This window comes from Tupaia chinensis, unplaced genomic scaffold (genome assembly GCF_000334495.1).
Source record: "Tupaia chinensis unplaced genomic scaffold, TupChi_1.0 Scaffold000067_1, whole genome shotgun sequence".
Taxonomy (NCBI): domain Eukaryota; kingdom Metazoa; phylum Chordata; class Mammalia; order Scandentia; family Tupaiidae; genus Tupaia; species Tupaia belangeri.
The window spans coordinates 4,682,950-4,700,441 of NW_006159526.1; the positions used below are offsets into that span (position 1 = coordinate 4,682,950).

General features: G+C 47.0%; 1 protein-coding gene across 1 annotated transcript in view; it reads left to right on the plus strand.

Annotated features, from left to right (window-relative positions):
- The window catches only part of ARHGAP35 (Rho GTPase activating protein 35), a 129,912-nt gene that overhangs the window by 21,568 nt on the left and 90,852 nt on the right, over nt 1-17,492 (plus strand). Inside the window, 2 exon segments of the mRNA XM_006142113.3 lie at nt 8,207-9,445; nt 10,045-12,681. Of these exon segments, the coding sequence (XP_006142175.3) occupies nt 8,399-9,445; nt 10,045-12,681 (3,684 nt within the window). The 5' untranslated portion in view covers nt 8,207-8,398.

Genomic DNA, 17,492 nt, shown 5'->3' on the forward strand with positions numbered 1-17,492 from the left:
TGTTCAACACAACTTTTCTCTCTCAAATATGTTCGGGAACCACAAACCCAAAGTCAAAATTAAGTAGGCTCAAAGATAGATAAATGAATAAAAACATCAGAACTTTTCCCACAAATTGTAGATGTTATTTTTCTTTCTTTTTTTTTAATTTTTTTGAGAGGTTTTTGCGTGCGCTCACCAGAAAGACAGAGAGAGACAGACAGAAAGCGAGAAATCACCCCGCAGGGGGGATGGTCACGCCGCAATCCCTTCTCCTCCATTCTCCTCTCGGGATCTTGGGCATGCACGCACACATGCCCGGCGTGAGTTTAAGCCACCGGGTCCGAACTCAAACTGCAGTCGGCTACATGGGAGTCCAGCGACATAGCCGTTACACTAACTGCTGATCCCTGAAAACTTTTTTGATTCAGTGTTTCAACAGACCAGAGAATAGTGTGCTTTCCTCCTCCTTTTTTAAATAATAGAGAATCTCTTGTGTGTTATTTCATGAGCAAGAGAGAGTTAGAGACAGGCGTCCCCCTCCCCCCCAACAGGGCTCTCCTGCCACCATCCACCTCCAGTCCCAGTTGACATGTCCTGGGAGGTCCCAGGACGTGAACCCAGGACCTTTCCATGTGTCCAGTTGTAGTACCACTGCACCATCACCTGTCGCCCTTATTGGAGCTTTTATACCCCATCCTTCCCACTCCATTGGGAAGGTAAGTTCCTGTGGAAAACTCTCTGTAGGAGTCTGTCTTACAAGGAACGTGCTTCCTCCCTCTCTAGATCTGTTCCCTTTCTTCTTCTTTTTCCCTGGGTAGTTGAGTCTATGTGTCTATTTCATGCCGACATTTTGACCAGCTCTTGATGGTCACTCAGAGTTGTGAAAACTTGCTCAGAAATTTAAGTTACTGAGAAATACGGTGTATAAGGAGGGTTAGAAAAATGCTTCTTGCCTTCTGTTAGTTACGATGTGTATTTCCAATCCTCCCCCTACTGGGATTAAGGAAAATGGTGGGAACAAGTGTTTTGCTATCGTTTAGTTTTTTAAAGAATTATTTAATTTTATTTTTTATTATTATGATTATTATTTTAAATTTGACCAGAGAGAGAGAGGGAGGGAAAATGAGAAAGAAAGCCGCTAGGTCTAGGACTTGAACCACGGTCAGCCATGTGGAAGTCTAGTGCTTTAACCACCACACTACCTGCCAGCCCCAGGAACAAGTGTTTTACTTCCTTTACTGGTAGCTCCCTATAAAATTATTTCCTTATAGTGTTAGTGGTGTCCTATGTATGGTTGTTTAAAATGAGATGTGTTTTCAGAAGTTGTTGCATTCTCCTAAGTGGAGGACGTGTCAGTTATGGATAATGGAGGCGGGTCTGTGTCTTACCAGGGCATTCCAGATCACCGAGCCCAGAAGCATTTCCTACCGCAGGAGGCAAGGCGAGCCCGCCAGGATGGGCGGCTGAGCCGCACTCTTAGATAGAGCTGTTGACAGTATGGGCTTGAGCAGTCACAGTACTGCTGCTATCAGTGGCATTTCTGGGTCCCACAAAATGTGTGCTATCTTGGGAATGTTACCACTTCTTGTCCTTGGTGTTTTGTAGGGGTGTTAAAAAAGAAAACACCCTCTCTTTACCTCCCCATTGGGGCACTCTGGTGGGTAGCCAGTGTCTTGGTTAAACAAATCACAAACAACTCTTGGTGCCTGGTGACAAGCTCTGTAAAAGCATGCAGATGTTTGCACTGTTTTATTACAGCATAGCTTTATGACAAGGACTTGGAAATGCTCCTGTAATATTTGCTATCTGGAGTAGTTGACTCATCGCATAATATGTGAAGCTGTTGGGATCTGTGCCTTTTTTCTTTTCTTTTTTTTTTTAAGGTTTTTGACATAGGGCGCGTGCGCTTGCCTGAGAGACTGTGAGAGGGAAAGTGAGAAATCACCCCACGGGGGAGATGGCCATGATACAATTCCTTCTCCTCCTGGGATTCTGGGCTCACACACACGCATGCCTGGCATGAGTTTCCAGCCACCAGGTCCGGGACTCCAAACTGCAGTTGGCCATGCAGAGTCCAGAGCCTTGTAACCACCATGCCACCTGCTGGTCCCATGTGTATTTTTATTTTTGTGGTGTAAGGAGCTCTGTAAAATTCAAAGGTAAAAGGAGTGAGTGTTTTGGGGAACCAGTTGTTAGCGTAATAGCTATGTCGCTGGACTCCCACGTAGTCGACCATGGTTCGCGTCCTGGACCCGGTGGCTTAGAACTCACGTTGGGCGCGTGTGCGTGCGTGCCCAAGATCCCAAGAGGAGAATGGAGGAGAAGGGATTGCGGCGTGGCCATCCCTCATGGGGGATGGTTTCTCGCTTTCTGTCTCTGTGTCTCTCTCTGTCTGTCTGGCGAGCGCACGCGCCCTATAGCAAAAACCTCTCAAAAAAAAAAAAAAAGGAGTGAGTGTTTTAAAATAATCCTTTTTATTTTCTCTGCTGTAACTTCTAGTTTTAAAGGATTAGTATTGGAAAGTTATTAGGACGGACTGTCAGATTTTGCTGTGTGAGTATCTGAGTTGCCCACTAAGAACACCAGTTTCCATCGGACCTAAACTCCGGAAGATACTGTAAAGTCTTGGACGTGTTTCCTACTTTCTTTTCTCTTTGAGGCCTTCAGGTCATTAAATTTAGTGACTCAGCTAATTTTCCCCCCACCTCTTAGAAAAATTGAACGTGTTTGTGACCAAGCACTTAAAAGGTATTTCCTTTAAACCAAGTGTTTGAAACGTTTTTAGATTTATAACAGTCTTTGTTTACCATGTAATTCAGTCCAATTGAGGAACTAGTAAAACTGCATTATCCAGGCATCAAAGCTAAGAAAGAGTACTTTTACCAAGGAACTTATTAAATTTCCAACAAGTGGAAAGTTACCAGGTGTCCAAAAATTAACTACTTCCATACCAACTAATGTAATTTTTCATAACTTTTTTTTTTTTTTACTTCTCAGCAATATTCTGGGATTTTTAAAAAATATTAGCTGCTACATTCTTCAGATAATTGTTTTCTTATCATTAACATCCTTTTAGATAACTGAGACTTCAGGCCTTGTAAAAAAATTGTAACTAAACAAGGTGTTGAATGGATAATGCATTTTAGTTTAGTTCTAAATCGAGCCAATATCTTTATTTTGTGAGATTAAAGAGCATGGGGGTGTTTTGTTTTGTTTTTCCTCCAAGATTTCTATAAAGGGATAGATGATTTGACTCACTGTACAGAGAATAATTGAGTCACAGGAAAAGGCTGAGTTGCCAGTGACGTAATCCCTGGAAGTAGGTCTGATGTCATCAAGTTGCATTTCACCGCTGGTCAGGCTGGTGACCTTAGATCTGTAGGCCCTGCAGTGAGGAGTCGCTAAGGAAGCGCTCTGCTAGGCGAGCACCCCAGGCCTTTCCACATCTTCGCTGGCAGTTCTGGGGAGGCTGGGAATCCCATGTGTGCTGTCGGGATGATCCCGAATTGTACGCGTGCGAATTGCACTGCAGAGGTACGTGTAAGGAAACACTTTGATTTGATTTTGTGCAAGCCTTTCCTGGTCAGGGATTGCAGAGGGGCCGTATACATGCTATAGATACTCATAAGCGTCTCGTGACTTTGTCTATGTCAGCAGTCATCTCCGGGAGCAGCGAGTGGGACGGTTCTCGCTTGCTTGCTTTCCATGCACGTCCTGCTTGTTCCTGCTAAGTCTGGAACTTAGCGTCGTTAGGAGCTTGTGTTGTCTGGAGGCAGTTGCCTACAGTTGTTGAGGCTTTCCTTGAAACCAGTCCTTTTTTTAAAAGAGATTTTTTTCTATAGGTCATGTGTGCTCTCCAGAGAGACAGACAGAAAGCGAGAAATCACCCCCCCAGGAGGGATAGCCATGCCACAGTCCTGTCTCCATTCTCCACTTGGGATTTTGGGTATGCATGCACATGTGCACGGGATGAGTTTTAAGCCACTGAGTCAAGGACTCGAACCTCGGTCAACTATGTGGGAGTCCTGCAACACTGTCTCCTGGTCCCAACTCATCAGGCAGTTTTTTTTTTTCTTAAGAGGTTTATGCTATAAGGCGCGTGCGCTCTCCAGAAAGAGAGACAGAAAGCGAGAAATCACCACCCGGGGGGATGGCCACACCATTATCCCTTCTCCTCCATTCTCCTCTAGGGATCTTGAGCACACACGCACAAGTGCCTGGGGTGAGTTTAAACCACCGGGACTGGGACTCGAACAGTGGTCGACTACATGGGAGTCCAGCGACATAGCCATTATACCAACTGCTGGTCCCTGCTTTTGAATTTGACTGCCCTTAAGTATTGTATATAAGTGGATTCATGTTCTATTGGGTTATCGGAAAAGTCACGACTTATTTTTCTGTTTTTCTTTCCCTTTTATTTTTTTTCAGAGAGAAATTTTTGCTATAGGATGTGTGAGCTCACACAGAGAGACAGAAAGTGAGAAATCACGCCCCTGAGGGGATGGCCGCTTAGCAATCTCTCTACTCCTCCATTCTCCTCTTGGGATCTTGGACATGCACGCACACGCTCCCTGCGTGAGTTTTAAGTCACTGATCCAGGACTCAAATTGCAGTCGACTATGTGGGAGTTCAGTGATGTAACCATTATGTCATCTGCTGGTCCCTATTTTTCTGTTTTTTTCTATGCAAAAGTGCATCGTGACTCTTCTGCCAACCCAATGCTTCTCTTTTTTTTGGGAGAGGTTTTTGCTATAGGGCACGTGTGCTCGCCAGACAGAGAGAGACAGAGAGATAGAAAGCAAGAAATCACCCCCGGAGTGGGGGGGGATGGCCACGCCGCAATCCCTTCTCCTCCATTCTCCTCTTGGGATCTTGGGCACGCACGCACACACGCCCAGCATGAGTTTAAGCCACCGGGTCCAGGACACGCACGAACCGCAGTCAGTCGACTACATGGGAGTCCAGCGACATAGCCATTACGCTAACTGCTGGTCCCCTACCACCCAATACTTGTCTTTTTGTGACAGGCTTATTTCACTTACCATAATGTCAAATTTCATCCATGTTGTCAGAATTCCCTTCACTTTTAAGCTTGAATAATATTTCCCTGTACGGGTGTACCACATTTTACTTTAGTCCATTTATCTGTCAGTGGACACTTGGGTTCCTTCCATCATTTAGTTGTTAGGAATAACACTGCTGTGAATGTGAGTGTATGGTATCTCTTCAGGACCCTGTTTTCAATTCTTTTGTGTATATGCCTAGAGCTGGGTCGTGTAATTCTGTACTGTATTTAGCTTTTTGAGGGACTTGCCATACTGTTTTCAACAGCTGGTGTACCACTTCTTATTCCCAGCATCAGCACAGAAGGGTTCCAACTTCTCTGCATCCCTGCCAACACTTTTTTTTTTTTTTTTAAGTAGCCATTCTGATGGGTGGAGGTGGTATTTTGATGCGTTTCTCTAATAATGAGTAATGTTAAATATCTTTCACATATTTATTGGCTGTGTGTATGTACACACTTTGAAGAACTATGTATTAAAGTACTTTGTTCATTTTTGAATCAGATTTTTTGTTGAGTTTTAGGAGATCTTTATATATTCTGAATATTACTCCTCTATCAGATGTATGGTTTGCAAATATTTCTCCTGTTCTTTGAGTTGCCTTTTCACCCTGTTGATCCAGCCATCTTAACCACCATGCCACTGGCTGGCCCCTATTTTATCCCTTTCAATGCTGCTGTAGATGGGATTATTTTTATGATTTCCTTTTCATATTATTCAGTGTTAGTATATAGAAATACAGCTGATTTTCGTGCATTGGCTTTATGATAAAGTACTTCTATCTAATATTGTATTCATAGTCCAGTATTTTAGTCTTTCTAACAACATCTTATATAACCTTCTCTGGTATATGAGACAGGCCAAGATCCTTTAGTTGTATTTAGTTATCAAGTCTCTTTAGCTTCTCTTAATCTGAACATGCACTCTTTTTTTTAGGTTTAGTTACTTATTTCTTGAGTGAGAGAAATAGAGAAGAGACAGAAAAAGACAGAACCCCCAACAGGTCTTGACGCAGTAATTCACCTCTAGCCCCAGATCATGGGCACATGGGAGCCCAGAGTGCTCAAGGTCATCTCTGGAAACAAAACCGGCCCTTCTTATGTGGGTCAGCTCTGAGGAGCATCACGTATTACCACTCACTGCATCACCGTTAGGCCCCTGCATAGCCACTTTTTTCTGTTATGACACTGACATTTTTTGAGAATGAGAGTCTTGCTCCTCCTCACTTTTTTTATTGTTAGAGGATAATATGTGTGCTCACCGGAGAGAGGAATCATCCTCTAATAGGGCGTGATCACACTGCACTCCCTTCTCCTTCCTCCATTCTGTTGGGGTTTGGGGTATACATGCGCGTGCTCCTGATGTGTTTCACAGGCAGCTGGGGCTGGGCTGGGTCTGCTCAGTCAGCCTGTGGTACCCACCTTAACTGTCACACCACAGCTTGTCCAGGACGTGGCTCCTTAACTACTAGGCTAAAAGGCTACCCCTGCACCCGCTTCTTTTCTTCTCTTTTCTCTTTTCTTTTCCTGTCTTGTCTTGTCTTGTCTTGTCTTTTCTTTTCTTTTCTTTTCTTTTCTTTTCTTTTCTTTTCTTTTTCCTTTCCTTTCCTTTCCTTTCCTTCCCTTCCCTTCCCTTCCCTTCCCTTCCCTTTTCTTTTCCCTTTCCCTTTCCCTTTCCTTTTTTTTTTCTTTTTCTTTTTCTTTTTCTTTTTCTTTTTCTTTTTCTTTTTCTTTTTCTTTTTCTTTTTCTTTTTCTTTTTCTTTTTCTTTTCTTTTCTCCTTCCTTTTTTTCCTCTTTCCTTCCTTCCTTCCTTCCTTCCTTCCTTCCTTCTTTTCTTTCTTAACTTTCTTTCTTTCTTTTTGTTTGTTTGTTTTTTGGAGAGGTTTTTCCTACAGGGCGTGTGCACTTGCCAGAAAGACAGAGAGAGACAGAGAGATAGAAAGCGAGAAATCTCCCCCCCAGGAGGGTGGCCACGCCGCAATCCCTTCTCCTCCATTCTCCTCTCAGGATCTTGGGCACGCATGCACATGCGCCCGGCGTGAGTTTAAGTCACCAGGTCCGGGACTCAAACCATGGTCGACTACATGGGAGTCCAGTGACATAGCCATTACGCTAACTGCTGGTCCCTCTTTCTTTCTTTTCATAGAGAGTTTGCTCATATGTCTTTGGTGTTTCCTCCTGTTTAAATATTAGGTTCAGGTTGGGACCAGCAGGTGGTATGGTACTGAAGGCACTGGACTCTCATGTGACCGACTGTGGTTTGAGTCCTGGACCTGGCAGCTTGCTTTCTTTGGCTCTGTCTGGTGAGCCATGTAGAAAGGTAAAAAAAAAAATAATAATACTACATAAAATTAAATAATGAAAAAAAAGAAATTACCTCTTTAAAAAACAAGTATTAGATTAAGTTTAGGCCATAGTACTACAGAGTAATGTTACATTCTCCTGGGGATATCATGTATTTTGACTCGTTATGTCATTGTATTCATCATTGGTGATGTTAATTTTCATACTCAGTCAAGGTGTTGCCTGATTTCTCTACTGTGTAATTTTAGGTTTGTTTGTGGTTTGGGTTTTTGGACTGCCTTTTTTCTCCTTTTCCTTTGCAACTAATAAAAATCTTTCGGCAGATGCCTAAATTCCAGGCAAATACATACTCTTTTTCAAAATTCACCCCTAGATTTAGCACCCAGGAGTAATTTTTGCCTGACTCCATTGTATGGATTCAAGCTCCTCTTTTTTCCATTCCTGTGCTTAATTATTTTGTTGCTCAGCTTGTCCTAGACTTAGCCAGTGGAAGCAGCCCCTTCAAGCTGGCCCTTGCGTCTTCTGAGATGCCTCATCGTTTTTTTCTTGCACAACAAGTTGTTCCTGGCTTATCTCGTCCTCACCCAGCTCTAGCCCCAAACCAGCCATTTTTCCAGGGAGCCCTCACATCCTTGTTTTAGCACTTCGCATACTGTTTGCTTACAGATTACAACCTGCTGAGGGTACAGGACGTCAGTCTGACTCGCTTTTACACCTTCCCCCAGCCTAAGACCTGGAACAGTAGATGTTTACTAAATACTTGTTGAATTAAAAAGTTGACTTTCTCTATAGTTCAGTGACTATAATTAGATTCCAAAATTGTGGTGCTGATGGCTTTTCTTTTATCCCCCATCTAGGAGGAAATGTTGGCTATTTGGCCATGAGAAGCAGCAGAAACTGATCTCATCCTGGCATACAGCACTGTGGAACCCGGCACTTTGGCTGCATGGCCAGCCAGCCCCCACTGATGATGTCAAGCAGTCATCTGGTCCACTGGAAAACACTGATCTGATCTCGGAAGTGGCTGATTGTGGCAGGATGTGTCGACGATGATGATGGCAAGAAAGCAAGATGTCCGCATTCCCACCTACAACATCAGCGTGGTGGGATTATCTGGGACCGAGAAGGAGAAGGGCCAGTGTGGCATCGGCAAGTCTTGTCTGTGCAACCGCTTCGTGCGCCCGAGTGCTGATGAGTTTCACTTGGACCATACCTCTGTCCTCAGCACCAGTGACTTTGGTGGGCGAGTGGTCAACAACGACCACTTCCTCTACTGGGGGGAAGTTAGCCGCTCCCTGGAGGACTGTGTGGAATGTAAGATGCACATTGTGGAGCAGACTGAGTTTATCGATGATCAGACTTTTCAGCCTCATCGAAGCACTGCCCTGCAGCCCTATATCAAGAGAGCTGCTGCAACCAAGCTTGCCTCAGCTGAAAAACTCATGTACTTTTGCACTGACCAGCTGGGGCTGGAGCAGGACTTTGAGCAGAAACAAATGCCAGACGGAAAGCTGCTGATCGATGGTTTTCTTCTTGGTATTGATGTTAGCCGGGGCATGAATAGGAACTTTGATGACCAGCTCAAGTTTGTCTCCAATCTCTACAATCAGCTTGCAAAAACAAAAAAGCCCATCGTGGTGGTCCTGACTAAATGTGATGAGGGTGTCGAGCGGTACATTAGAGATGCACATACTTTTGCCTTAAGCAAAAAGAACCTCCAGGTCGTGGAGACCTCAGCGAGATCCAATGTAAACGTGGACTTGGCTTTCAGCACCTTAGTGCAGCTCATTGATAAAAGTCGGGGAAAGACGAAAATCATTCCTTATTTTGAGGCCCTCAAGCAGCAGAGTCAGCAGATAGCTACGGCAAAAGACAAGTATGAGTGGCTGGTGAGTCGCATTGTGAAAAACCACAATGAGAACTGGCCGAGTGTCAACCGAAAGATGCAGACCTCTCCAGAGTACCAGGACTACGTCTACCTGGAAGGGACTCAGAAAGCCAAGAAGCTGTTTCTGCAGCACATCCACCGGCTCAAGCACGAGCATATCGAGCGCAGGAGAAAGCTGTACCTGGCAGCCCTGCCGCTAGCGTTCGAGGCTCTGATACCTAATCTAGATGAAATAGACCACCTCAGCTGCATAAAAGCCAAAAAGCTCCTAGAAACCAAGCCAGAATTCTTGAAGTGGTTTGTTGTGCTTGAAGAGACACCGTGGGATGCCACCAGCCACATCGACAACATGGAAAACGAACGGATTCCCTTCGACCTAATGGATACCGTCCCTGCAGAGCAGCTGTACGAGGCCCACTTAGAGAAGCTGAGGAACGAGAGGAAAAGAGCTGAGATGAGGAGGGCATTTAAAGAAAACCTGGAGACTTCTCCTTTCATAACTCCCGGGAAACCTTGGGAAGAGGCCCGAAGTTTTATTATGAATGAAGATTTCTACCAGTGGCTGGAAGAGTCTGTATACCTGGACATTTATGGCGGCTGGTGAGTCGCATTGTGAAAAACCACAATGAGAACTGGCCGAGTGTCAACCGAAAGATGCAGACCTCTCCAGAGTACCAGGACTACGTCTACCTGGAAGGGACTCAGAAAGCCAAGAAGCTGTTTCTGCAGCACATCCACCGGCTCAAGCACGAGCATATCGAGCGCAGGAGAAAGCTGTACCTGGCAGCCCTGCCGCTAGCGTTCGAGGCTCTGATACCTAATCTAGATGAAATAGACCACCTCAGCTGCATAAAAGCCAAAAAGCTCCTAGAAACCAAGCCAGAATTCTTGAAGTGGTTTGTTGTGCTTGAAGAGACACCGTGGGATGCCACCAGCCACATCGACAACATGGAAAACGAACGGATTCCCTTCGACCTAATGGATACCGTCCCTGCAGAGCAGCTGTACGAGGCCCACTTAGAGAAGCTGAGGAACGAGAGGAAAAGAGCTGAGATGAGGAGGGCATTTAAAGAAAACCTGGAGACTTCTCCTTTCATAACTCCCGGGAAACCTTGGGAAGAGGCCCGAAGTTTTATTATGAATGAAGATTTCTACCAGTGGCTGGAAGAGTCTGTATACCTGGACATTTATGGCAAGCACCAAAAGCAAATTATAGACAAAGCAAAGGAAGAGTTTCAGGAGCTGCTTTTGGAATATTCCGAATTGTTTTATGAACTAGAGCTGGATGCTAAGCCCAGCAAGGAGAAGATGGGTGTCATCCAGGATGTTCTGGGGGAGGAACAGCGATTTAAAGCATTACAGAAGCTCCAAGCAGAGCGCGACGCCCTCATCCTGAAGCACATTCATTTCGTTTACCACCCGACGAAGGAGACGTGCCCCAGCTGCCCGTCTTGTGTCGATGCTAAGATTGAGCACTTGGTTAGCTCTCGGTTCATCCGGCCATCTGACCGGAATCAGAAAAATTCCCTCTCTGACCCCAACATTGATAGAATCAACTTGGTTATCTTGGGCAAAGATGGCCTTGCCCGAGAGTTGGCCAACGAGATCCGCGCGCTCTGTACGAATGATGACAAGTATGTGATAGACGGGAAAATGTACGAGCTCTCCCTGAGGCCGATAGAGGGGAACGTCAGGCTTCCTGTGAACTCCTTCCAGACGCCAACCTTCCAGCCCCATGGCTGTCTCTGCCTTTACAACTCGAAGGAGTCGCTCTCCTATGTAGTGGAGAGCATAGAGAAGAGCCGAGAGTCCACCCTTGGCAGGCGGGATAATCACTTAGTTCATCTGCCCCTGACGTTGATTTTAGTTAACAAGAGAGGTGACACCAGCGGAGAGACCCTGCATAGCTTAATACAGCAGGGTCAGCAGATCGCCAGCAAACTGCAGTGCGTCTTTCTCGACCCTGCATCTGCTGGCATCGGCTACGGACGCAACATCAATGAGAAGCAAATCAGTCAGGTTTTGAAGGGGCTCCTGGACTCGAAGCGTAACTTAAACCTGGTTAGTTCTACCGCTAGCATCAAAGACTTGGCCGATGTGGATCTGCGGATCGTTATGTGTCTGATGTGTGGAGACCCTTTTAGTGCGGACGATATCCTCTTTCCTGTCCTTCAGTCCCAGACCTGTAAGTCTTCCCATTGTGGAAGCAACAACTCAGTCTTACTTGAACTACCAATCGGACTCCACAAGAAGCGCATCGAACTGTCTATCCTGTCCTACCATTCCTCGTTCAGCATCAGAAAGAGCCGGTTGGTCCATGGGTACATTGTTTTCTATTCAGCCAAGCGTAAGGCCTCCTTGGCTATGCTGCGTGCCTTTCTCTGTGAAGTGCAGGATATCATCCCCATTCAGCTGGTCGCACTCACTGACGGCGCTATCGATGTCCTGGACAATGACTTCAGTCGGGAGCAGCTGACGGAGGGGGAGGAGATTGCTCAAGAGATCGACGGAAGGTTCACAAGCATCCCCTGTAGCCAGCCCCAGCATAAACTGGAGATTTTTCACCCGTTTTTTAAAGATGTGGTGGAGAAGAAGAACATAATCGAGGCGACTCATATGTACGATAACGCTGCCGAGGCCTGTAGCACCACGGAAGAGGTGTTCAACTCCCCCCGGGCAGGGTCGCCACTCTGCAACTCCAACCTGCAGGATTCGGAGGAGGATATCGAGCCCCCGTCTTACAGCCTGTTTCGAGAAGACACAGCACTGCCCTCTCTGTCCAAAGACCACTCTAAGCTCTCTATGGAACTGGAGGGAAATGACGGACTGTCTTTCATCATGAGCAATTTTGAGAGTAAACTGAACAACAAAGTACCTCCGCCAGTCAAGCCAAAGCCTCCTGTCCATTTCGAAATCACCAAGGGGGATCTGTCCTACTTAGACCAAGGCCACAGGGACGGGCAGAGGAAGTCCGTGTCTTCCAGCCCCTGGCTGCCCCAGGATGGGTTCGATCCCTCCGACTACGCTGAACCCATGGATGCTGTGGTCAAGCCGAGGAACGAAGAAGAGAACATATACTCTGTGCCCCATGACAGCACCCAAGGCAAAATCATCACCATCCGGAATATCAACAAAGCCCAGTCCAATGGCAGCGGGAACGGCTCCGACAGCGAGATGGACACCAGCTCCCTAGAGCGCAGCCGCAAGGTCTCCACCGTGAGTAAGCCGGTGCTATACAGGACGAGATGCACTCGGCTGGGGAGGTTCGCCAGTTACCGGACCAGCTTCAGCGTGGGCAGCGATGATGAGCTGGGGCCCATCCGGAAGAAAGAGGAGGATCAGGCATCCCAGGGCTACAAAGGGGACAACGCTGTCATTCCCTACGAGACAGACGAAGACCCGAGGAGGAGGAACATCCTCCGCAGCCTGAGGAGGAACACTAAGGTAAGGCCCCAGGTCAGGACGAGCCATGGGCGTGGTTTGCATGTCTCAGGGAGAGGTGATTGATGATGGCAATTGTTCAAGGATAGTTTATCGTGGTTAAAAAAGTGCTGTGTGAGACCACCAAGATGGCGTAATGGTTACGTTGCTGGACTCCCACATAGGTGACCACAGTTCAAGTCCCGGACCCCAGTGGCTTAAAACTCACGCCGGGTGCATGTATGTGCATGCCCAGAATCCTGAGAGGTGACTGGCCATCCCCCTGGGGGATGACTTCTCCCTGTGTCTCTCCATCTGTCTGGCAAGCATACACACCCTATAGCAAAAATCTTTCAAAAAGAAAAAAAAAAAGCTGTGTGTTGAGCCAGCAGGTGGCATGGAGGTTACAGCAAATGGATCCCATATGACTGACTGCATGGTTTGAGCCTCGGACCCAGTGGCTTGAAAACAGACTTAGAGTGTGTGCACGCATGCCCAAAATCCTGAAAGGAGAATGAAGGAGAAGGGATTGTGGCGTGGCCATCCTGCCACGGGCTGCTTTCTCACTTTCCTTCTCTCTCTCTCTGTCTCTCCTGTCCAGCTAGGGAGCACGCCCCTACAGCATAAACTAAAAAACAGACAGACAAAAAACTGCCATGTGTGTATGTGTATTTTTCTTTTATTCAGCATAAAAATGTTAGCAGTATCTCAGATAGCTGCTACTGGCAGCTCTCAAGTAGTAGGACCTTGGATAGATAGTCTGTCTAGAACAATAGTTAATTAATTATCAGAATGGGCAGATAATGCAGAACTTGTTGGTGTCATGACAAGTGGCCAAGCCAGTGACAGTTGTGCTTGCTCTCCATTTAAATACCGGGATCCGAAATTGCCTGCCTTCAGTCTCTCACCGCCGAACATACATTTCATCCGTACGTCTCTTATAGCTCCTCTTTCTCTCGTGGATCTGAAAAGGCAGCTGTATTTCAGATTAGTGAAATTGGGTGAATATTTGCATACGCAAGTCAGTAAAGGGTCTTCAAGTATGAGAACAAAATATCAGACTCTCACCGCTGCGAGTTATAGGTCTGTCCTATATTTCCAGCTCTGTTATTTGATTTTTTTTTTTAGGGGTTTTTGCCTTGCATGTGTGCTCACCAGAGAGAGACAAACACAGAGACAGTGAGAAGGAAAGTGGGAAATCACCCCCCCAGTGGGATGGCCACACCACAGTCCCTTCTCCTCCTCCCAGGATCTTGGGCATGCATGCACACACGTGCGCACACACGCTCCTGGCTTAAGTTTCGAGTCACCAGGTCTGGAACTCGAACTGTAGTCAGCCATGTGGGAGTCCAGCGATGTAACTGCTATGCCATCTGCTCGTCCCCTGTTTGATTTCTAAGTGAATTGTGGCTGCTATTAGTTAGAGTCAGGTTTCATTTAGGGACCCCCAGGTGGGGCAGGGAGGGGGAGAGAAAAAGGGAACTGTTAGAAGCACCCTGTCGGCTCCGGCGGGTGCTCCCAAGGCAGCAGCGGATGTCGGCTCTTCTACCTTGTGCAGAGTCATAGTTCATGGGCAGAGATCTGTACGAGTACCCTGTCCCTCTGGGCTTGGATTTTAACAGAGAAAATGTATCTCCTAACGTATTTTTCCTTTTTTCCTCATTGTGTATTTTTTGAAGTTTATTTCTTTCATGAGAGGAGGAGACAGACACACCACACACACAGGCTTCCCCAAAGTCGTCCTCAAGCCGCAGCTCCGCCTCAGCCAGCCAGAATCATGGGCACACCCGCCTCTGGTGTGCACAGGGCCTCCAGGATGCGAAACCAGACCTTCCTGTGTGCCCTCAGCAGCCTGGAGCGTTGCATTACTGCCGTGCCTCTGTGGCTGGCCTTCCCCCCATTTAGAGAAGAAGTGCTCTTTTTTTAACCCCCCAGGGAAAGATGTCTTGGCGAAACACCTTAGTAGAATTGGGTCCGACAACCCTCAGCCAGCACCATGATATGCAGGATGACTTCTCTATGTTCAGAGCTTTCGTTCTGTTCCTCTTGTGAACAACAAAGGCACGGGAGGAACAGTCTGAAAGTATTGCAGGGACCTTTGGGGGACAGGTTGCCAAAAACTTGTTATTTTGAGTCAGAACAAATCAGAAGGCTCTAGGGTCCAGGCTGTCTTCAGAGGGGACAGTTCTGGTGTAAGGTGTAACGCAGAGGCCAGTTCCGCAGCCCCTAGACGTGGGGTGGAAGGACGTGCCGTTGCCCTCCCAAGGAAATCATGTCTGCTCTGTGCTTTCTCCTAGCACGAGAAAGGGCAGGGCAGAATCGCCATGTGCTCTCTTCCCCTGCTCTCCCAAACCCCTGTGCTGTTAATAAACATACAGGCTTGGTTTTGTTTGGGGTTTTGTTTGTTTTTCGTGTTAAGATTTTTGCCATAGGGTGCATATGCTTGCCAGAGAGAGACAGAAAGAAGGAAAGTGAGAAATCATTCTCCACACGGGGACGGCCACATGATAATCCCTTTTCCTCCATTCTTCTCTCAGGATTTTGGGCATGCATGCACATGTGCCTGGTGTGATTTTCAAGCTACCAGGTCTGGGACTTGAACCACTGTTGGCCATGTGGGAGTCCAGTGCCTTAATCAACATACACCTGCTTGCTCCAGGTGTTTCCTTTGTTTTTCTTTTCTTTCTTTCTTTTTTTTTTTTAATTTGCGAGAGGGTACATGCACTAACCAGAAAGAGAGAGAGAGGGAGAGACAGAGAGACAGAAAGAGACAGACAGGGAGAGGGAGAGAGCACAGGCTGGCCTGGTAATCTAGTGGTTAAGGCAGGCGGGTTTCCCCCGGACCGACCCCAGGTCGGTTAAGGCAGCTGGATTCCCACGTGACTGACCACAGTTCAGATCTTAGCCCTGGCAGCTTGGAAAACATGCCATCACATGCGTGTGAGTGCCCAGACTCACAATGGGATGGAGAAATAGAAAGGGATTGCAGCCCCATGCAATGGGGCATCCTTTCTCCTCTCTCTCAGGTGAGCGCACGTGCCCTCTGGCTTAAAGGAGAGAGAGAGGAAGCTAATTTAAAGAGAAATAGAAAGCACTTCCCAACGGGGCATGTTCATGCTGCGGTCCTTTTCCTCTATTTCTCTATCCCATCAGGATTTTGGAAATGCATGTGCTGTGCCCAGCATGTATTTCAAGCATCCTGGGGCAGAATTTGATCGGCAGTAGACGGTATGGATCTACTTCACTATCCACAGCACTTAACCACTGTGCTATGGGGTCAGCCTGGTGGGGGTTTTTTCTGTTGTTGTTTTTTGGGAGGGGGAAATTTTTGCTATAGGGTGCACGTGCTCGCCAGAGAGAGACAGAGAGACAGAAAACGAGAAATCACCCCCAGGGGGGATGGCCACGCCGGAATCCCGTCTCCTCCATTCTCCTCTCGAGATCTTGGGCACGCACTCACACGCGCCCAGTGTGTCTGGGACTCAAACCACAGTCAACTACATGGGAGTCCAGTGACATAGCCATTATGCCAACTGCTAACTTTGTTTTTAAAAGTTTATTTATTGGGGGGGGGCAGCAGGTGGTGTGGTGGTTAAGGGTCCTGGACTCTTAGATGGCCAACCGCAATTTGAGTCCCAGACCTGGTGGCTTGCTTTCTCACTTTCTTTCTCTCTCGCTCTCACTCTCGCTCTTGCTCTGTCCCTCTCTGGTCAAAATAAAAATAAATAAATTAAATTGAATAATTCTTTTAAAAAAAAGTTTATTTATTGGGGCCAGCAGGTGGCTTGGTGGCTGGGGACGCTGGACTCCCACATGACTGACCGCGGTTCAAGTCCTAGACCTGGCAACTTGCCTTCATGCTTTCCATCTCTCTCTCGCTCTCTCACTCTCTCACTCACTCACTCCGCTCTGTCCCTCTCAGGTCAAATTAAAATAAATAAAGTTAAATGGAATAATTTAAAAAGTGTGTGTATTTATTGCTTTCATAAATGAGACAGAGACAGAGGGACAGCACCCTCCGAAAGGTCTCAACACTTCAGTTTACCCTCGTCCTGCAGCCAACCCTGGACCTGCGGCGAATACGTGCCTGACATACTTACGGAGATCTTCAGACTTGAACCCAGAACCTTCCCATGTGGGATTATCTTGCGAAGTGCTATGTTGCCCACCGTCTGGCTCCTCTCCTCCTGTATGATTTCCCCCAGCTTGTGTTTCCACTCGGAATCCCTCATCTGTCTCCACTGTTCTGTTCTCCGGAGGGTGGGGGGCAGACCCCTGAGAGCAGTCCTCACTTAGGAGCCAGCCTAGCTGACCTGCTTCCAGTAGTTTTCCAAAGCGCTCCTGTTTAACGATACTGGAATCCGAACGTTCTGACTTTCTTCTCTTCCTCCTTCACTCCCAGACAGCCTATCTAAGTGTGACAGTGTTCTAATTTGTGGGGGTGTCTGCACACCTGGGAATTAGGCAGGTGGCATAATAGCATACTGAGTTATAACTGTTTTTCTGACTCCTAGCTACATTTTTAATTCTATTGAAAATGATGCTTTTAAAACATTCCCAAACAAGCCGTGCTTTCCAGAACACACACTGCAGGGGAGGCTCAGCGGAAACAGCCAGTACAGTGTTCAGCGTGCCTCCGAGATCGCTGTGAGGGAGGGGCTGGTGAGCTTTACCTAGGACTTGGTTGGACCGGGTCACTGGGTCAGCATGCAGGAAGCCGTGGCTTCCAGTCTCTGGCTACGTGGGCCCCACCTCTTTAAGGCAGTAAGAATGGTGTGTCTGGCCCAAGAGCAGTAGCGTGCCAGAAGTCAGTTTAGGAGTGTCCTTTGGAAAGA